The sequence below is a fragment of the Bombina bombina genome, chromosome 1, assembly GCF_027579735.1.
Source record: "Bombina bombina isolate aBomBom1 chromosome 1, aBomBom1.pri, whole genome shotgun sequence".
Classification (NCBI taxonomy): Eukaryota; Metazoa; Chordata; class Amphibia; order Anura; family Bombinatoridae; genus Bombina; species Bombina bombina.
The window spans coordinates 1,412,822,064-1,412,844,985 of NC_069499.1; the positions used below are offsets into that span (position 1 = coordinate 1,412,822,064).

The following is a 22,922-nucleotide window of genomic DNA, read 5'->3' on the forward strand; positions in this document are numbered from 1 at the left end:
TGCACTTCCTTTTATGGTCAGACTGGTGTGCATCATCCATGTGAGACAGGATGTGAGACAGGATGCAGTCTCAGAATTGTGATGTCATCACTTATTATTTAAAGGGCCTCTGTTCAGTATGCTTTGCCTTTGCGTTGTCTCAGACCTGTTTGTGAGAGTTCCTGTGTATTACCTGCCTGCCTGACGTCCTTCCTGGTTCCTGATCCCTGGCTTGTTCCTGACTCTGCTGTTTTCCTTGTTCCGGCTCGTCTGACTATTCACTTTGGCTCCTGACTGGGCTCGTCTGACTACCAGCTCTGGTTTTGACTCCTGGCCTGTTATTTGACTTGTGGACTTTTTATTATTTTTTGCTATTAATAAAGTTGTGATTATTTTTGCACTTCTCGTCTTAGTCTGATTCCTGGCACCCTGACAGGCACTTATTTTTTAAAATACTTACCTTTGCATTATGGTAAACATAACGCTGATCCTCCACCCGCATCTCCTGCTGTATTTAGCATATGGAGTCCGGCTCCTTCCAATCGTTGGGTGCCCCCTTTGGCGTTCAGCTCGTGGGGCACGCAACGATTGGAGGATGCTGGAAGTCTGGGACACTATTCCTAAGGTAGATAGAGCAATATCCATTCTGTTGCGGCAAACTACAATTGTTTTGGGAGGATAGCACCTCCTTCAGGGGATGAAAAGCTTGAAGGCTTTCATAAACAATCCTTCCAGCTTCCAGGCTTTATGCTTAAACCAGCTGTAATTATAGCTTGTCTGGCGTGATAACCTTTCTAAAACTAATTTCAAGAGAAGTTTCTCTGGAAGAAATCCAAGACAACCTGAATTTAATCAGGACCACAAACCGCTTTATATGTGATGCAGCTGTGGAAAATATATGCATTAATGCAAAAAGTGCTGCTATGGATGTTCTGGCTAGATGAACATTACCTGGTCTGCTCATATGTTCTCCAAGAACAGGGAAAGATTTTGTTTGGACCAGGCCTGAATGCAATTATTCCAACGGTCACTGGAGGTAAGGGACCTTTTCTGACACAAAATAAAAAAGTCTAAAGGCAGAATAGGTCTGTAGGAATCTTTCAGGACACTTTCTCTTAAAGGAATACTAAACCCAATTTTTTTCTTTCATGATTCAGATAGAGCATGCAATTTTAAGCAACTTTCTAATTTACTCCTATTATCAATTTTTCTTCGTTCATTTGCCAGATTTCATCTACGGCTTCTCGTTTTAAGAATGTTGCAGCAGTGGAACAGAGATCACTAGGATCTGTCTTAGAAGATCCTGTTGGACCACAAGACAAGACAGTCACACAATCTTCAGGACCCTTCAGAGTTAGCCTTATCTCAGGCAAGAATGTCATTAATTTACATTCTGAAAATTAAAAAATTGTGAGGTAGACATTCTCAGTCGCCAAACCCTTCACCTGGGGGAATAGTCTCTAATCCAAGAAAAATGTGTCCAAATAACAGGATGCTGGCACTTGCCAGAGATAGATCTGATGGCCCTCACTTGAATCACAAGCTTACCCGATATTGTGCCATGTCTGGGGATCCTCAGGCAAATCTATTGGTCATTCAAGATGATTTCCATCTTTCTTCTATTTGTGCTGCTATCCAGGTGCCATTGGCGCGCTTTCCAGGGCTCTGTCGGCTGCTGAGAGTGACACAGTTGTCAGCTCCGTTAGTGCTGCCGTTGGCTATATCTCTTCAGGCTACAGGACAGGTAGTAAACTGCTGAGGTGTTTGGGTGCCTGGGGAATAATTTAATTTCTGTTAAATAACATTTACATAATATTTAAAGGCGCAGTAATTTTTTTCTTTAAGTGCAAAGAAATAAAAACTTTATTTTTTCACTTGTCATTTTTATAAGAATGGACCAAGAAGCCTTACAGACTGTTACATGTCAACTTTGTTATGATTCTCAGGTGGAACCTCTAGTTCCTTTTTGTTCCTCTTGTATAGAGAGAACGTTAAGTTACAGAGAATTTTTTTTTTATTTTGAGCCAAAATTAGCTAAGGCGGATGCTGTCCAGGTGTCTCCTAAAGCAGTCATGCCACAGCTTTCTCCTCAAGCGTCCCAATCCTTTCAGTCTCCACATGCAGTGCCCTGTGTTTCCTCTCACAATCCGGTAGGATTTTCTTTACAGGACATTGCTAACCAGGTATCCTCTGCGTATCTGAAGCATTGTCTGCCTTTTCCATGTTGCAGAATTAGGCATAAAAGGAAACTTGAAGGGACAGTCAAGTATAAATTAAACTTTCAATATTCATATAGGACTTTTAATTTTAATTGACTTTCCAATTTACTTTTATCATCAAATTTGCTTTTTTCTCTTGGTATTCTTAGTTTAAACTAAACATAGGTAGGCTCATATGCTAATTTCTAAGCCTTTGAGGGCTGCCTCTTATCACATTCTTTTTAAATCTCTTTTCAACACAAAGAGACAGAAAGTACACGTGGGCTATATAGATAACACTGTGTTCAGGCACAGAAAGTTATTTAAGATCTAGCACAACACAATGCTAAATTTAAGACAATAGATAATAAACAGTCACAGTCATGTGATCAGGGGGCTGGAAGAAGGTTCCTAGATACAAGGTAATCACAAAGGTAAAAAGTACATTAATATAACTGTGTTGGTTATGCAAAACTGGATTATCTATCTTTTAAAACAATAACAATTCTATGGTTGACTGTCCCTTTAAGGATTCAGTAAGTAAGGTTTCTGATCAGGTTGTGGCTACTCTTGGTGTCGCTTCTCAGAAGTTGGAGGACGAAGATACTTTGGTAGCATCTGAGGGTGAAATCTCAGATTCAGACAGTATAATTCCTTCTTCTGCTGCTGAAGTTGTAGCCTTCAGATTTAAGCTAGAACACCTTTGCATGTTACTTAAGGAGGTTTTGGCTACCTTGGGTCCCTCCGCTGTGAAGTTTTTCCCTGCACCAGACCATGCTACAGAGATTATTGCATGGGAATGGGAGAGACCTGGTATTCCCTTTTCTCTATCTCTGATTTTTAAGAAAATGTTTCCAATAGCGGACTCTATTAAGGAGTCTTGGCAAACCGTCCCTAAGGTGGAAGGAGCGATTTCCACTTTGGCTAAGAGGACTACTATTTCCATAGAGGATAGTTGTTCTTTTAAGGATCCAATGGATAAGAAGTTGGAAGCATTGTTAAAGAAAATGTACGTTCACCGGGGCCTCTAATGGCAGCCTGCGGTGTGTATTGCTACTGTCACCAGCGCTGCAGCGTACTGGTTTGATGCGTTGTCTGATTCTATTCGGACAGATACTCCTCTTCAGGAGATACAGGACAGGATTAAGGCCCTCAAGTTAGCCAATTCCTTTATTACAGATGCTTCCTTACAGGTCATTAAGCTGGGAGCTAAAATTTCTGGTTTTGCGGTTCTAGCATGCAGAGCCTTATGTTGAATTCCTGGTCTGCAGGTGTTTCGTCTAAGTCCAAACTTTTGGCGATTCCCTACAAGGGTAAGACCTTGTTTGGGCCTGGTTTGGCTGAGATTATCTCAGACATTACAGGAGGGAAGGGATTCTTTCTTCCTCAAGATAAGAATAATAAGCAGAAAGGACGTCAGAGTAATCTTCGTTCCTTTCGTAACTTTAGAGGTAAACCCACCTCTCCCTCCTCCAAACAAGATCAAGCCAAGTCTTCCTGGAAACCTAGCCAGTCTTGGAATAAGGGGAAGAAGTCTAAGAAGCCTGCAGCTGACTCCAAGTCAGCATGAAGGGTTGGCCCCCGGTCCGGGAGCGGATCTAGTTGGGGGCAGACTTTCCTTCTTCGCTCAAGCCTGGATACGAGACATTGTATCCCAGGGGTACCAAATAGATTTCAAGACTTTCCCTCCCAGAGGAAGGTTTCTTCTTTCCAGATTATTTGTAGACCAGATAAAAAGAGAGGCATTCTTACATTGTGTCAAGGACCTTGCCACTCTGAGAGTTATAGTTCCTGTACCTCTTCAGGAACAGGGTCTGGGATTTTACTCAAATCTGTTCGTAGTTCCCAAAAAGGAGGGAACGTTCAGGCCAATCTTAGATCTAAAAGTTCCTCAGGGTTCCATCCTTCAAGATGGAGACTATTCACTCCATTCTTCCCTTGGTTCAAGAAGGTCAATTCATGACAACCATAGATCTAAATGATGCGTACCTTCATGTTCCCATACACAGGGACCATCACAAGTTTCTTAGGTTTGCCTTCTTGGACAATCACTTTCAGTTTGTAGCTCTTCCATTCGGCCTTGCCACCGACCCCCAGAATTTTCTTAAAGGTTCTGGGAGCCCTGTTGGCAGTTATCCAGTCTCGGGGTATTACAGTGGCGCCTTATCTGGACGACGTTCTGGTTCAGGCGCCATCTTTACAACAAGCAAGATCTCATACGGAGATCTTGCTGTCTTTTCTTCGCTCTCACGTATGGAAGGTGAATCTATAAAAGTTCTCTGATTCCAGCTAAAAGAGTACAGTTTTTAGGGACCATAATAGACTCTCTTCTAATAAGATTTTTCTGACAGAGGTCAGAAAATTAAATATCCTCAAGTCTTACCTAGCCCTTCAGACCTCTCCTAGGCCATCAGGGCCCAATATATGGAGGTAATTGGCCTGATGGTGGCTTCTATGGACATCATTCCATTTGCTCGGTTCCATCTTAGACCTCTGCAGTTATGCATGCTAAGACAGTGGAACGGGGACTATGTGGATCTGTCTCCACGAATAGATCTGGATCAGGCTAAAAGAGAGACTCTTCCGTGATGGTTGTCTAAGGACCATCTTTCCCAAGGAACTTGCTTCCGCAGACCCTCCTGGGTGATTGCGGATGCCAGCCTTCTGGGTTGGGGAGCAGTCTGGGGCTCGTTGAAGGCTCAGGGCCTATGGAATCGGGAGGAGTCGGCTCTGCCCATAAACATCTTGGAGCTGAGAGCGATCTTCAATGCTCTGCTGGCCTGGCCTCAGTTGACTTTAGCCCAGTTTATCAGGTTCCAGTCAGACAACATAACCTTCGTGGCATACATCAACCACCAGGGGGGAACTCTGAGTCCTTGGCCATGACAGAGGTGGCCCGAATAATTCAGTGGGCAGAGACCCACAACTGCTGTCTGAGCAGACAGACGTTTCATACCAGGGAGTGGGAACTTCATCCGGAAGTATTTTCCAGTTTGACTCTCAAATGGGGGCAGCCGGATCTGGATCTCATGGCTTCTCGGCTGAATGCCAAGCTCCCGAGGTACGGCTTGAGGTCAAGGGATCCACAGGCAGTCCTGATAGATGCTCTGGCGGATCCTTGGATACCTGTTTTCTCTGTTCGCTCTCCTTTCAAGGGTCATTTCACGGATCAAGCAGGAGAGGGCATCTGTGATTCTCATAGCTCCGGCTTGGCTTTGTTGGATCTGGTATGCAGACCTTGTGGAAATGTCATCCTTTCCTCCTTGGAGACTACCCCTGAGGAAGGACCATCTACTTCAGGGTCCCTTCCTTCATCCAAATCTCGTTTCTCTGAAGCTGATTGCTTGGAGATTGAATGCTTAATTTTATCCAAGCATGGGTTTTAAGAGTAGTCATCGAGACCTTGATCCAGGCTCGTAAGCCTGTGACTCGTAGAATTTACCATAAGATTTTACGTAAATATTTGTATGGATGTGAATCCAAAGGATACTTCTGGAGTAGAGTCAGGATTCCTAGGATTTTGTCTTTTCTCCAGGACTGTCTGGAGAAGGGTTTGTCAGCTAGTACTCTGAAGGGTCAGATTTTGGCATTGTCTATTTTGTTGCACAAGGGTCTGGCGGATGTGCTAGACGTGCAATCGTTTTGTCAGGCCTTGGTCAGGATCCGGACTGTTTTTAAACCGGTTACTCCTTCCTGGAGTCTTAATCTTGTTTTTAAGGTTTTACAGCAGGCTCCGTTTGAGCCTATGCATTCTTTGGTTATTAAGTTGTTATCTTGGAAAGTTTTGTTTCTTGTTGCTATTTCTTCTGCTAGGAGAGTTTCGGAACTCTCGGCACTACAGTGTGATTTCCCTTATCTTATCTTTCATTCTGATAAGGTGGTTTTGCGTACTAAGTTGGGTTTCTTGCCTAAAGTTGTTTTGTTTAAGACTATTAATCAGGAAATCATTGTTCCTTCTTTATGTCCTTACCCTTTTTCTCATAAGAAGCATTTATTGCATAACGTAGATGTTGTACGTGCGCTGAAATTATATCTACAGGCGACTAAGGACTTTGTCAGTCTGCTTTGTTTGTCTGTTTTTCTGGGAAACACAAGGGTTCAGAAAGCTATGGCTACTTCACTTTCCTTTTGGCTGTAGAGTGTTATTCGTTTGGCCTATGAAACTGCTGAACAGCAACCTCCTGAGAAAATAACAGCTCATTCCACGAGGGCTGTCTCTTCTTCTTGGGCTTTCAAAAATGAAGCTTCTGTGAAACAGATTTGCAAGGCTGCAACTTTGTCATCTTTGCATACTTTTTCCAAATTCTATAACTTCGATACTTTTGCCTCGGGTGAGGCTTCCTTTGGGAGAAAGGTTCTTCAAGCAGTGGTGCCTTCTGTTTAGATTACCTGTCTTGTCCCTCCCTTATCATCTGTGTTCTCTAGCTTGGGTATTGATTCCCAACAGTAATTAATGGTGATCCGTGGACTCACCATGTCATTAGAAAGAAAACAAAATTTATACTTACCTGATAAATTTATTTATTTCTTGACACAGTGAGTCCACGGCCCGCCCTTTTTATCAGACAGTTTTTTATTTGTCATATAAACCTCAGGCACCTCTGCACCTTGTGTTACTTCCTTTCTCTACTTTCCTTTGGTCAAATGACTGGGGGATTGTGGGTAGGGAGGTGATACTTATCAGCTTTGCTGTGGTGCTCTTTGCCTCCTCCTGCTGGCCAGGAGTGATATTCCCAACAGTAATTATTGATGATCCGTGGAATCACTGTAATACAAGTGGAAAACCCAACGCGTGTAAACACCCGTAATATACCCTTTATTGCTTGCATGTAATTGTTAACACGCCACTCGTAATCTGGCCATTTGTCTTTCCTGCTTTTCTGTTTCACTCCATCTACTTAGCCATATGTATGACTGAGGGATTATGGGTAAGTGGGAGGGATTAAAGCTCTGGAATGTACCTGTGTTTTTTTCCTTCACCTAGTGAACTAAAGTGGACTCTAACCATCTTGTGGACTCATACCATCATGAAAGAAATTAAATTATCAGGTATGCATACATTTTGTTTTTCTGTTTAATGTCTCTTCACATTCTTTAGAATGATTACTTAAGTAATGTAAAAGGAACACATTAAAATCTACAGAATGAGTAGTCTAAACAGGGTTGATGGTTGTGTGGAAGTATTAATTTACAAAGTGTTGCTTTTTATGAAATTGTTTACTTTCTTACTGCTATTAACTATTACTTTATTTGTATATTTTTCTCTTATACTGTATTGTGTTAATCACACTTTCTTGTGTTTTTTTGCAGGTATGCTCGACTGGGACTGAAACGTGTTGGTCTTGACCCTGACACCCCTTTAAATGAGGCCTCAGTGGAACACATGCTCTCACAACATCAAAATGTAATTGCATTTTTTACCCTAGCTTTGCTGCTGGCACCTTTGGTGGAGACTCTTATACTTCTTGACAGGATCATTTATCTTCAAGAGGAAGGTTTGTATCAGAGAAGCCAGTAGACCAACAAGTAAAGGAAAATATACATATTTTGATGTGTGTATAGATAATTTTTTTATTTCTTTTTCATTCATCGTGATTAAGCTCTGTTACTAACTTCTGAATGGATTAGTCTCCCCCTAAGATTAATAGCTCACATCCCTCTCCACTCGTGCAAACTGCAGGGGCCTTGCTATGTCTCCTATACTATATTGTTTACACTTTTGTTCCATTCAGGTGAATCACAAAGATTCCGAGAGAGACAGAGCTTTCATACAAACCATTCCTTAAAGTGTGAGAGTCTAGTATACAGATTAAATGGTTGTCTTGCCATATTTACACCCGTATATCCCCTCTGGTATAAGGTGGATTTTGAAATCAAAACCTCTTGTGGCATAGTCAGTGGGACCAGTTCTCCCTAATATCCTTCCCATATATGAGTACTATGATGACAACCACACCGTTTTGAAAGCTCTCCCCTCCTCATAGGGTGCATCTTGCCTTGAGTTCTACCACTGTAAGTAGTTTCTCCTTCTCCTATATACAGTATTATATGTTTACAGGAGCCTGGCACAGCTTCTTACTCTGCATTGCATGCTCATTAAAGGGATATGAAACCCAAATGTTTTCTTTCATGATTCAGATAGAGCATGCCATTTTAAGCAACTTTCTTATTTACTCCTATTATCAACTTTTATTTGTACTCTTAGTATCGTTATTTGAAAAGCAGGAATGTAAGCTTAGGAGCCGGACCATTTTTGGTTTGGAACCCTGGGTAGCATTTGCTGATTGGTGGCAAAATGTAGCCACCAATCACCAAGTGCTAACCAGGGTACTGAACCAAAAATGGTCCGGCTCCTAAGCTTACATCCCTGCTTTCTCCAACATTGGTGTGTCCGGTCCACGGCGTCATCCTTACTTGTGGGAATATCTCTTCCCCAACAGGAAATGGCAAAGAGTCCCAGCAAAGCTGGCCATATAGTCCCTCCTAGGCTCCGCCCACCCCAGTCATTCTCTTTGCCGTTGCACAGGCAACATCTCCACGGAGATGGTTAAGAGTATGTGGTGTTTAAATGTAGTTTTTTGTTTTTTTTTATTCTACTATCAAGAGTTTGTTATTTTAAAATAGTGCTGGTATGTACTATTTACTCTGAAACAGAAAAGGATGAAGATTTCTGTTTGTGAGAGGAAGATGATTTTAGCAGACAGTAACTAAAATCGATTGCTGTTTCCACATAGGACTGTTGAGATGAAGTAACTTCAGTTGGGGGAAACAGTTTACAGACTTTTCTGCTTAAGGTATGACTAGCCATATTTCTAACAAGACTGTGTAATGCTGGAAGGCTGTCATTTCCCCTCATGGGGACCGGTAAGCCATTTTCTTAGTTTCAAACAGAATAAAGGGCTTAATATGGGCTATAAAACTGGTAGACACTTTTATGGGCTAAATCGATTGCTTTATTTGGACATTTTATACATGTTTATGCTGATATTTCACACTTATAAACTTGGGGAACGTTTTTTAACGTCAGTCACTATGTTAGACACCTTTTCCAGTCAGGGAGGGCCTTCCCAGTTGTAGACTGAGCCTCATTTTCGCGCCATTACTGCACAGTTGTTTTTGAGAGCAAGACATGCAGATGCATGTGTGAGGACCTGAAAGTAGTTGGAAAAGTTTCTAGAAGGCGTCATTTGGTATCGTATTCCCCTCTGGGCTTGATTAGGTCACAGCAAAGGCTGTAGCTGGGACTGTATAGGGGTTAAATTTGTAAACGGCTCCGGTTCCGTTATTTTAAGGGTTAAAGCTCTGAAAATTGGTATGCAATACTTTTAATGCTTTAAGACACTGTGGTGAAATTTTGGTAAATTTTGAACAATTCCTTCATACTGTTTCACATATTCAGTAATAAAGTGTGCTCTGTTTAAAATTTAAAGAGACAGTAACGGTTTTGTTTTAAAACGTTTTTTTTTGTGCTTTATTGACAAGTTTAAGCCTATTTAACATGTCTGTGCCTTCAGATAAGCTATGTTCTATATGTATGAAAGCCAATGTGTCTCCCCATTCAAAATTGTGTGATAATTGTGCCATAGCGTCCAAAAAAAGTAAGGACAGTACTGCCACAGATAATGAAATTGCCCAAGATGATTCCTCAGATGAGGGGAGTAGACATGATACTACATCATCTCCTACTGTGTCTACACCAGTTTTGCCCACGCAGGAGGCCCCTAGTACATCTAGCGCGCCAATGCTTATTACCATGCAACAATTGACGGCTGTAATGGATAACTCCATAGCAAATATTTTATCCAAAATGCCTGCATATCAGAGAAAGCGCGATTGCTCTGTTTTACACACTGAAGAGCAGGAGGGCGCTGATGATAATTGTTCTGTCATACCCTCACACCAATCTGAAGTGGCCATGAGGGAGGTTTTGTCAGAGGGGGAAATTTCAAATTCAGAAAAAAATTCTCAACCAGCTGAACCTGATGTTGTGACATTTAAATTTAAATTAGAACATCTCCGCGCACTGCTTAAGGAGGTGTTATCTACTCTGGATGATTGTGACAACTTGGTCATTCCAGAGAAATTATGCAAGATGGACAAGTTTCTAGAGGTTCCGGTGCACCCAGACGCTTTTCCTATACCCAAGCGGGTGGCGGACATAGTGAATAAGGAGTGGGAGAAGCCCGGCATACCTTTTGTTCCCCCCCCTATATTTAAGAAATTATTTCCTATGGTCGACCCCAGAAAGGACTTATGGCAGACAGTCCCTAAGGTCGAGGGGGCAGTTTCTACTCTAAACAAGCGAACTACTATTCCTATCGAGGATAGTTGTGCTTTCAAAGATCCTATGGATAAAAAATTGGAAGGTTTGCTTAAAAAGATTTTTGTACAGCAAGGTTACCTTCTACAACCCATTTCGTGCATTGTTCCTGTCACTACAGCAGCGTGGTTCTGGTTCGAGGAACTAGAAAAGTCGCTCAGTAGAGAGACTCCATATGAGGAGGTTATGGATAGAGTTCATGCACTTAAGTTGGCTAACTCTTTTATTCTAGATGCCGCTTTGCAATTAGCTAGATTAGCGGCGAAAAATTCAGGGTTTGCAATTGTGGCGCGCAGAGCGCTTTGGCTAAAGTGTTGGTCAGCGGATGTATCATCCAAGACAAAATTACTTAACATCCCTTTCAAAGGTAAAACTCTCTTTGGGCCAGAATTGAAAGAGATTATCTCAGACATCACTGGGGGAAAGGGCCACGCCCTTCCACAAGATAGGCCTTTCAAGGCCAAGAATAAGTCTAATTTTCGTTCCTTTCGTAATTTCAGGAACGGACCGGCCTCTAATTCTGCATCCTCTAAGCAAGAGGGTAATGCCTCACAGCCAAAACCAGCCTGGAAACCTATGCAAGGCTGGAACAAGGGTAAGCAGGCCAAGAAGCCTGCTGCTGCTAACAAAACAGCATGAAGGAGTAGCCCCCGATCCGGGACCGGATCTAGTAGGGGGCAGACTCTCTCTCTTTGCTCAGGCTTGGGCAAGAGATGTTCAGGATCCCTAAACACTAGAAATAGTTTCTCAGGGTTATCTTCTGGAATTCAGGGAACTACCCCCAAGGGGAAGGTTCCACATGTCTCACTTATCCTTAAACCAAATAAAGAGACAGGCGTTCTTATATTGTGTAGAAGACCTGTTAAAGATGGGAGTGATACACCCTGTTCCAATGACGGAACAAGGAATGGGATTTTACTCAAATCTGTTCGTAGTTCCCAAAAAAGAGGGAACCTTCAGACCAATTCTGGATTTAAAGATCCTAAACAAATTTCTCAGGGTACCATCGTTCAAAATGGAAACCATTCGAACGATTCTACCCACTATCCAGGAAGGTCAATTTATGACTACCGTGGATCTAAAGGATGCGTACCTACATATTCCTATCCACAAAGAACATCATCAGTTCCTAAGGTTCGCCTTTCTGGACAAACATTACCAGTTTGTGGCCCTCCCATTCGGGTTAGCCACTGCTCCAAGGATTTTCACAAAGGTACTCGGGTCCCTTCTAGCGGTTCTAAGACCGAGGGGCATTGCAGTAGTACCGTACTTGGACGACATTCTAATACAAGCGTCGTTCCTTTCAAAAGCAAAGGCTCATACAGACATCGTTCTGGCCTTTCTCAGATCTCACAGATGGAAGGTGAACATAGAAAAAAGTTCTCTGTCTCCGTCAACAAGAGTTCCCTTCTTGGGAACAATAATAGATTCCTTAGAAATGAGGATTTTTCTGACAGATGTCAGAAAGTCAAAACTTCTAAGCACTTGTCAAGTTCTTCACTCTGTTCCACGTCCTTCCATAGCTCAGTGCATGGAAGTAGTAGGGTTGATGGTTGCAGCAATGGACATAGTTCCTTTTGCACGAATTCATCTAAGACCATTACAACTGTGCATGCTCAAACAGTGGAATGGGGACTATACAGACTTGTCTCCAGTGATTCAAGTAGATCAGAAGACCAGAGATTCACTCCGTTGGTGGCTGACCCTGGACCATCTATCCCAGGGAATGAGCTTCCGCAGACCAGAGTGGGTCATTGTCACGACCGACGCCAGTCTAGTGGGCTGGGGCACGGTCTGGGAATCCCTGAAAGCTCAGGGACTATGGTCTCGGGAAGAGTCTCTTCTCCCGATAAACATTCTGGAACTAAGAGCGATATTCAATGCTCTCAGGGCTTGGCCTCAGCTTGCAAAGGCCAGATTCATAAGATTCCAATCAGACAACATGACGACTGTTGCGTATATCAATCATCAGGGGCGAACAAGGAGTTCCCTAGCGATGAAAGAAGTGACCAAAATAATACAATGGGCGGAGGATCACTCCTGCCATCTATCTGCAATCCACATCCCAGGTGTGGAAAACTGGGAAGCGGATTATCTGAGTCGTCAGACATTCCATCCGGGGAAGTGGGAACTCCACCCGGAGATCTTTTCCCAGTTGACTCAATTATGGGGCATTCCAGACATGGATCTGATAGCATCTCGTCAGAACTTCAAGGTTCCTTGCTACGGGTCCAGATCCAGGGATCCCAAGGCGACTCTAGTGGATGCACTAGTAGCACCTTGGACCTTCAACCTAGCTTATGTGTTTCCACCGTTTCCTCTCATTCCCAGGCTGGTAGCAAGGATCAAACAGGAGAGGGCCTCGGTGATCTTGATAGCTCCTGCGTGGCCACGCAGGCCTTGGTATGCAGACCTGGTGAATATGTCATCGGTTCCACCATGGAAGCTACCTTTGAGACAGGACCTTCTTGTTCAGGGTCCATTCGAACATCCAAATCTGGTCTCCCTCCAGCTGACGGCTTGGAGATTGAACGCTTGATTCTATCAAAGCGTGGGTTTTCAGATTCTGTGATAGATACTCTGGTTCAGGCCAGAAAACCGGTAACTAGAAAGATTTACCATAAAATATGGAAAAGATATATCTGCTGGTGTGAATCCAAGGGATTCCCTTGGAATAAGGTAAAAATTCCTAAGATTCTTTCCTTTCTGCAGGAAGGTTTGGATAAAGGATTATCTGCGAGTTCTCTAAAGGGACAGATTTCTGCTTTATCTGTCTTACTACACAAACGACTGGCAGCTGTGCCAGATGTTCAAGCATTTGTTCAGGCTCTGGTTAGGATAAAGCCTGTTTACAGACCTTTGACTCCTCCCTGGAGTCTAAATCTAGTTCTTTCAGTTCTTCAAGGGGTTCCGTTTGAACCTCTACATTCCATAGATATTAAGTTATTATCTTGGAAAGTTTTGTTTTTGGTTGCTATTTCTTCTGCTAGAAGAGTTTCAGAGTTATCTGCTCTGCAGTGTACTCCTCCCTATCTGGTGTTCCATTCAGATAAGGTTGTTTTGCGTACTAAGCCTGGTTTTCTTCCAAAGGTGGTTTCTAACAAGAATATTAACCAGGAGATAGTTGTACCTTCTTTGTGTCCGAAACCAGTTTCAAAGAAGGAACGTTTGCTACACAATTTAGATGTAGTCCGTGCTCTAAAATTCTACTTAGAAGCTACAAAAGAGTTCAGACAAACATCTTCTCTGTTTGTCGTCTATTCTGGTAAAAGGAGAGGTCAAAAAGCAACTTCTACTTCTCTTTCCTTTTGGCTTAAAAGCATCATCCGATTGGCTTATGAGACTGCCGGACGGCAGCCTCCTGAAAGAATCACAGCTCACTCCACTAGGGCTGTGGCTTCCACATGGGCCTTCAAGAACGAGGCTTCTGTTGATCATATATGTAAGGCAGCGACTTGGTCTTCACTGCACACTTTTGCCAAATTTTACAAATTTGATACTTTTGCTTCTTCGGAGGCTATTTTTGGGAGAAAGGTTTTGCAAGCCGTGGTGCCTTCCGTTTAGGTAACCTGATTTGCTCCCTCCCTTCATCCGTGTCCTAAAGCTTTGGTATTGGTTCCCACAAGTAAGGATGACGCCGTGGACCGGACACACCAATGTTGGAGAAAACAGAATTTATGCTTACCTGATAAATTACTTTCTCCAACGGTGTGTCCGGTCCACGGCCCGCCCTGGTTTTTTAATCAGGTCTGATGAATTATTTTCTCTAACTACAGTCACCACGGTACCATATGGTTTCTCCTATATTTTTTTCCTCCTGTCCGTCGGTCGAATGACTGGGGTGGGCGGAGCCTAGGAGGGACTATATGGCCAGCTTTGCTGGGACTCTTTGCCATTTCCTGTTGGGGAAGAGATATTCCCACAAGTAAGGATGACGCCGTGGACCCGACACACCGTTGGAGAAAGTAATTTATCAGGTAAGCATAAATTCTGTTTTTTCAATTTTTAATTTAGAGACTCTTAAAGAGACATTTAACTCATCACATTTATCAGCCGTTAGTAACTGCCTTTTTTGTCAGCAAAATTTAATCAATTTTACAAGTTCAGAGAGACACCTCTTCTAAAGCCTGGCACAGCCAATATTTCTGGTCTCCTTTGCTGTGTTCAATTAGGGGCTGATGTAACTAAGCTTGTGATCTGATCTAACCATGTATGTAGAATGTTGCACGCTCAGCTAAATTTTACATTCTTAAAGGGACAGTAAACCTTAAAAATAATGTTATATAATTCTGCACATAGTGCAGAATTATATAACATTATATTAGCCAAATATTATTTAAATTCCCCCTATTAATTTTTAAAAGAAAGCGCTGTTTCACAGACCTGCTCTCTGCTGAACGGGTCTGTTATATTTCCTCAGAGAGCAGAGAGCGGGTCTGTGAAACAGCGCTTTCTTTTAAAAATTAATAGGGGAAATTACGATTAAATAATATTTGGCTAATATAATGTTATATAATTCTGCACTATGTGCAGAATTATATAACATTATTTTTAAGGTTTACTGTCCCTTTAAGTATGACAGAGGTACTTTATCCTCTCTGGAGCATAATACAATATTCAGAGGCATTATACAGTAAAAGAGAAGAAGACAACGTAAATAATGCATAATGAAATGTGTTTGTTTTTCTTTTGTTGTTTTTTTTAAATTGACCATTGTACAGTGAAATTTAAATTTTGAGTTTAATGTCTCTTTAAAGATATTTTGTGAGCATGGAGCCAGGTCAAGTATATGTCTACTGTTTGATCTTGCTAATGCTTTCCTTTTTCATACTTCCTGCTCTAAATTTCTCTGTTTTGATTTTGGACATTTTGTGGCCCTTTTGTTCGTTTTAGCAGGTGTTTTCCTGGCACAATAATCAATTAATAAGGCCCACAAGACCACTGTACTAATATGTTTTCAGCAATAGCAAATATATATGAATGAACCTGATAGGGCTGCAACTAACGATTATTTTCATAATCGATTAATCGGCCGATTATTTTTTTGATTAATCAGCTAATCTGATAAAAAATAAATAATTTTTTTCTTATTTAAAATAAAATCCATATACTGAGTGTTAAAAATATAAACTTCAGACTAAAACTTTACATTAACACAACTGTTGGTCCAATTATTTAAGCAGCAGAACAAATTTTTATAATTAAGCAAAACAAAACCACAAACTTTTTGAAAAGAGGTAGAACTAGTAATAGGTAAACTACCACTGTTTATAACATTTTGTTATTCACTCTTTCTGAAACTTTGCATTGAAATGCAAAAATGTCAACATGTTTACATGCTCCTGGCTGAGACTGGCTCTCTTTTTTGCAAGCTATTTTGCCTGCAGCAGCATAAGTAGGGTTCTGCCAATTTCACCAAGGTGGGCTATTTATCTTTGTTAGCTCTCCACCAATGCAAGGGGCCTCTTAAAGTAAGCCTGGTCTTCATTCTGACACAAAAATATCTTGAATATATATATGCAATGGTAAACAACCAGCTATAAGGTTAGGAAGAAAAATATCTCGTTCACACTTAAAATAACAGATATATACTTACAGAGGTTAAATTTGGTACATATTCCAATTAATTAAAAATATAAAAAAAATAAAAGGCAAAAGGGCTAAAGACTATATATCAGTAACAGGACACAGCCTTAAACATTTATCTAAAGAGTACATATAATCAGCAATAGCAAGTGATCCGCTAAAAATTGTGCAAACAGGTAATAGTGACATAAATTCATATAACAAATGCCATAAATCTAGGGCTAGGTGTATATAACAAGCTCAGCACTATATCATGCAAACCACAGTCCCAAATCACCTGATTTAATATAAAAAATTCAAATTATGACTCCTATTTCTCTTGTAAGGTGTATCCAGTCCACGGATTCATCCATTACCTGTGGGATATTCTCCTTCCCAACAGGAAGCTGCAAGAGGATCACTCACAGCAGAGCTGTCTATATAGCTCCTCCCCTAACTGCCACCTCCAGTCATTCTCTTGCTCCTCTCGACAAGAAAGGAAGTATCAAGAGAGATGTGGTGAATTAGTGTAGTTTATCTTCAATCAAAAGTTTGTTATTTTTAAACGGTACCGGCGTTGTACTGTTTTTACCTCAGGCAGAAATTAGAAGAAGAGTTTTGCCTGAGGTTTTTGATGATCTTAGCAGGTTGTAACTAAGGTCCACTGCTGTTCTCACACATAACTGAAGAGTATGGGAAAACTTCATCTGGGGGAACGGCCTGCAGATTTAACTGCTCTGAGGTATGTGCAGTATATTTTTTTCTAGAGAGATGATAACATCTAGAAAATGCTGACAGTACCTGATATATTTAAGGTAAGCCTGATTGATAACGACTGGCATCATGCTTGCAGTAAAGGGTAATATTCATGTTACTTGCTCTTATGGCTTAGTATGTAAAACGTTTGCATGATATATAAAGAACGTTTTTTACTGAGGGTGATAAATCTTTATTTGGGGCCTAGTTTTCCACATGGCTGACTAGATTTCTCCTTGGAGTAGTTATTTATGGCCCTTTCACTGTGAGTGCATGGTGGGAGGGGCCTATTTGCGCAGTAGTTTTTACATTCTGAGACATCCAGCTTCCCTGAAGGAGTCCCCTGACATATTGGACCTCTGTAAGGGGTTTTTGTGCCTACAAAAGTCGTTTTATGGGAAGGTAGGAGCCACAGTAGAGCTGTGGCAGTTTGCTTGTGACTGTTATAACGGTTTTACCGTTTTTTTGCTTCGTTTTTGAGCCTGAGGGGTTAATCATCCATTTGCAAGTGGGTGCAATGCTATTTTAGTCTATTATACACACTGTAAAAATTTCGTAGAGTTAACTGCTTTTTTTCACTGTTTTGCAGTTTTTGTGTTTGTTTTTTTCCCTTAAAGGCATAGTACCGTTTTTATATTCTGCTTTTTCACATTAATTAAAGTGTTTTCCAAGCTTGCTGGTCTCATTACTAGTCTGTTAAACATGTCTGACATAGAGGAAACTCCTTGTTCATTATGTTTAGAAGCCATTGTGGAACCCCCTCTTAGAATGTGTACCAAATGCACTGATCTTACTATAAGTTATAAAGACCATATTCTGGCTTTAAAAGATTTATCACCAGAGGAAATTGACAAGGGGGAAGTTATGCCGACTAACTCTCCCCACGAGTCAGAGCCTATAACTCCAGCTCAAGGGACGCCAAGTACATCTAGCGCACCCATTGCGTATACTTTACATGACATGGCGGCAGTTATGAATCATACCCTTACAGAGGTATTGTCCAAACTGCCAGGGTTACAAGGAAAGCGAGACAGCTCTGGGGCTAGAACAAATACAGAGCTCTCTGACGCTTTAGTAGCTATGTCTGATATACCCTCACAATGTGCAGAAGCCGAAGCAGGAGAGCTTCTATCTGTGGGTGATTTTTCTGACTCAGGGAAGACACTTCAACCTGATTCTGATATGTCTACCTTTAAATTTAAGCTTGAACACCTCCGCATGTTGCTCAGGGAGGTTTTAGCAACTCTGGATGACTGTGACGCCATTGTAGTCCCAGAGAAATTGTGTAAATTGGAAAAATACTATGCAGTGCCTGTTTACACTGATGTTTTTCCAATACCTAAGCGGTTTTCAGAAATTATTACTAAGGAATGGGATAGACCAGGTGTACCGTTCTCTCCCCCTCCTGTTTTTAAAAAGATGTTTCCTATAGATGCCGCTACACGGGACTTGTGGCAAACGGTCCCTAAGGTGGAGGGAGCAGTCTTTACCCTAGCGAAGCGTACAACTATCCCTGTCGAGGACAGTTGTGCTTTTCTAGATCCAATGGACAAAAAATTAGAGGGTTACCTTAAGAAAATTTTTATTCAACAAGGTTTTATTCTCCAGCCCCTTGCATGCATTGCCCCTGTCACTGCTGCTGCGGCCTTCTGGTTTGAGTCTCTAGAAGAGGCTCTACAGGTAGAAACCCCATTGGATGATATCCTTGACAAGCTTAGAGCTCTTAAGCTAGCCAATTCATTTGTTTCTGACGCCGTTGTTCATTTAACCAAGCTAACGGCTAAAAACTCAGGTTTTGCTATTCAGGCACGTAGGGCGCTATGGCTTAAATCCTGGTCAGCTGACGTTAAATCAAAATCTAAGCTTCTCAATATTCCCTTCAAGGGGCAGACCCTATTCAGGCCTGGGCTGAAGGAGATCATTTCTGATATTACTGGAGGAAAAGGTCACGCCCTTCCTCAGGATAGGTCCAACAAATTAAGGACCAAACAAGAGGGAAATTTTGCCCAGTCCAAGCCGGTCTGGAGACCTAACCAGGCTTGGAACAAAGGAAAGCAGGCCAAAAAACCTGCTGCTGCCTCTTAAGACAGCATGAAAGATCAGCCCCCGATCCGGAAACAGATCTAGTAGCGGGCAGACTTTCTCTCTTCGCCCAGGCTTGGGCAAGAGATGTCCAGGATCCCTGGGCGTTGGAAATTGTGTCCCAGGGATATCTTCTGGACTTCAAAGCTTCTTCCCCAAAAGGGAGATTTCATCTCTCACAATTATCTGCAAACCAGATAAAGAGAGAGGCATTCTTACATTGTGTTCAAGACCTCCTAGTTATGGGAGTGATCCACCCAGTTCCAAAGGAGGAACAGGGGCAAGGCTTCTATTCAAATCTGTTTGTAGTTCCCAAGAAAGAGGGAACTTTCAGACCAATCTTAGATCTCAAGATCCTAAACAAATTTCTCAGGGTCCCATCCTTCAAGATGGAGACTATTCGAACCATCCTACCTATGATCCAGGAGGGTCAATATATGACTACCGTGGACTTAAAAGATGCTTATCTTCACATTCCGATACACAAAGATTATCATCGGTTTCTCAGGTTCGCCTTCCTAGACAGGCATTACCAGTTTGTGGCTCTTCCCTTTGGGTTAGCTACGGCACCAAGAATCTTTACGAAGGTTCTAGGGTCACTCCTAGCGGTTCTAAGGCCGCAGGGTATAGCAGTAGCCCCTTACCTAGACGACATTCTGATACAGGCGTCAAATTTTCAAATCACCAGGTCCCATACGGACATTGTGCTGGCATTCCTGAGGTCTCATGGGTGGAAAGTGAACGAAGAAAAGAGTTCTCTATCCCCTCTCACAAGAGTTTCCTTCCTAGGAACTCTGATAGATTCTGTAGAAATGAAGATTTACCTGACAGAGGCCAGGTTGTCAAAACTTCTAAATTCCTGCCGTGTTCTTTATTCTACTTCTCGCCCTTCAGTGGCTCAGTGTATGGAAGTAATCGGCTTAATGGTAGCGGCAATGGACATAGTGCTGTTTACCCGCCTACATCTCAGACCGCTGCAACTCTGCATGCTCAGTCAGTGGAATGGGGATTACACAGATTTGTCCCCTCTACTAAATCTGGATCAAGAGACCAGAGATTCTCTTCTCTGGTGGCTATCTCGGGTCCATCTGTCCAAGGGTACGACCTTCTGCAGGCCAGATTGGACAATAGTAACGACAGATGCCAGCCTTCTGGGCTGGGGTGCAGTCTGGAACTCCCTGAAGGCTCAGGGCTCGTGGACTCAGGAGGAGGCACTCCTTACGATAAACATTCTGGAACTAAGAGCGATATTCAATGCTCTTCAGGCTTGGCCTCAGCTTGCTGCGGTCAGGTTCATCAGATTTCAGTCGGACAATATCACGACTGTAGCCTACTTCAACCATCAAGGGGGAACAAGGAGTTCCCTAGCAATGTTGGAGGTTTCAAAAATAATCCTATGGGCAGAGGTTCACTCTTGCCATCTATCAGCTATCCATATCCCAGGAGTAGAGAACTGGGAGGTGGATTTTCTAAGTCGACAGACTTTTCATCCGGGGGAGTGGGAACTCCATACGGAGGTGTTTGCACAGTTGATTCAACTTTGGGGCAAACCAGAACTGGATCTCATGGTGTCTCGTCAGAACGCCAAGCTTCCTTGTTACGGATCCAGGTCCAGGGATCTCAAGGCAGCGCTGATAGATGCTCTAGCAGCGCCTTGGTCCTTCAACCTGGCTTATGTGTTTCCACCGTTTCCTCTGCTCCCTCGTCTGATTGCCAAGATCAAGCAGGAGAGAGCTTTGGTGATTTTGATAGCACCTGCGTGGCCACGCAGGACTTGGTATGCAGATCTGGTGGACATGTCATCCCTTCCACCATGGAGTCTGCCGCTGAGGCAGGACCTTCTACTTCAGGGTCCTTTCAACCATCCAAATCTAATTTCTCTGCGTCTGACTGCTTGGAGATTGAACGCTTGATTTTATCAAAACGTGGTTTCTCCGAGTCGGTCATTGATACCTTAATTCAGGTTCGAAAGCCTGTCACCAGGAAAATCTATCATTAGATATGGTGTAAATATCTTCATTGGTGTGAATCCAGGGGTTACTCATGGAGTAAAGTCAGGATTCCCAGGATATTATCTTTTCTCCAAGAAGGATTGGAGAAGGGATTGTCAGCTAGTTCCTTAAAGGGACAGATTTCTGCTCTGTCTATTCTTTTGCACAAGCGTCTGGCGGATGTTCCAGACGTTCAGGCGTTTTGTCAGGCTTTAGTTAGAATCAAGCCTGTGTTTAAACCTGTTGCTCCGCCATCGAGTTTAAATTTAGTTCTTAAAGTTCTTCAAGGGGTTCCGTTTGAACCTCTGCATTCCATAGATATCAAGCTTTTATCTTGGAAACGTCTCTTTTTGATAGCTATCTCTTCGGCTCGAAGAGTTTCAGAGTTATCTGCCTTACAGTGTGATTTCCCTTATCTGATTTTCCATGCAGATAAGGTAGTTTTGCGTACCAAACCTGGGTTTCTTCCTAAGGTGGTATCTAATAATAATATCAATCAGGAGATTGTTGTTCCGTCACTGTGTCCTAATCCTTCTTCAAAGAAGCAACGTCTATTACATAATCTTGACGTGGTTCGTGCTTTAAAGTTTTATTTACAAGCTACTAAGGATTTTCGTCAAACATCTGCATTGTTTGTTGTCTACTCTGGACAGAGAAGAGGCCAAAAGGCTTCAGCAACTTCTCTTTCTTTTTGCTTAAGAAGTATAATCCGCTTAGCTTATGAGACTGCTGGCCAGCAGCCTCCTGAAAGAATTACAGCTCATTCCACTAGAGCGGTGGCTTCCACATGGGCTTTTAAAAATGAGGCTTCTGTTGAACAGATTTGTAAGGCAGCGACTTGGTCTTCGCTTCATACTTTTTCTAAATTCTACAAATTTGATACTTTTGCTTCTTCGGAGGCTATTTTTGGGAGAAAGGTCTTACAGGCAGTGGTGCCTTCCGTTTAAGCACCTGCCTTGTCCCTCCCTTCATCCGTGTCCTATAGCTTTGGTATTGGTATCCCACAAGTAATGGATGAATCCGTGGACTGGATACACCTTACAAGAGAAAACAAAATTTATGCTTACCTGATAAATTTCTTTCTTTCTTTCATGTAATTAGCAAGAGTCAATAAGCAAAATCTTCCAGCGCACCCGGCAGCAGTGAGACTTAATCACAAAAACACCAAGCAAAGTTGAAATAAATTAATATTTATACCTGTTTATTAGGAAAGTCCTTCACATATACAGTTAGGCATAATGTTGTCCCACAGGTAGGATTGAAAAACAGCAAAAGACAGGCAGCAAGGTAGAAAAATATAAAGACTGGTCAGACGCGTTTCCTTGTGTTACATCCTCAGTGACCATACTTACTACCCATGATACACTGCCTTAAATACAGGTGAGCTGTTAACTCACAGCAATCAATTAGTTAATTAAAGTGAACTTAATACTATAAGGCAGGTGAGCATGAGCAAAGTATGTGTTTTAAACTACAAATTTTTTGTCCTGTCATGAATACTCAAATTAACACACAAAAAATAAAATAAAAGACATAATAAACATCCTAAATGTAAAGATATGACATTATTAATTAAATACAAATGTAAGTATTAAACTGAGTGATAACAGTAATAAAAATAAAATTAATTATTAAATAATGTCTTTTAATCTGAAAAAATTATCAAGAATTACTAAAAATGTATTTCAACAATTATGTCGAAATAAGTGAACCCTGTAAAAATAAACTAAATTATACTATTGATCTACAAAAAGTTTTACATCCCAATCAAAGTTTAAACCTGCTGGCACCCTAGTGCCCAACTGAAAAATCCAGTAAACTTCTCTTTTACTGAGAGCAATACCTCTATTGCCACCTCTTGGGTGCCTAGGAATCAGTTGGATCGCCTGGAATGTCAGCAGTGAACTGTCAGAGTGGTGATGTTTTTTGAAATGCAGGGAAATAGGCGTAGTGGACTCTGGATCATCAATTGAGCGTAAATGCTCTAAAAAGCGATCTTTTAACGCACGAGTCGTTTGTCCTACATACTGC

The 22,922-nt window shown here is 41.9% G+C and overlaps 1 protein-coding gene across 7 annotated transcripts in view; it reads left to right on the forward strand.

The window, feature by feature from the left end:
* METTL25B (methyltransferase like 25B) overlaps positions 1–22,922 on the forward strand; it is a 229,647-nt gene that overhangs the window by 163,361 nt on the left and 43,364 nt on the right. For all 7 annotated transcript variants that reach the window (XM_053705284.1, XM_053705287.1, XM_053705279.1 and 4 more), the window contains one exon: positions 7,488–7,672. In XM_053705284.1, coding sequence (XP_053561259.1) covers positions 7,488–7,672 — 185 coding nt within the window. The remainder of the gene's footprint in view (positions 1–7,487; positions 7,673–22,922) is intronic.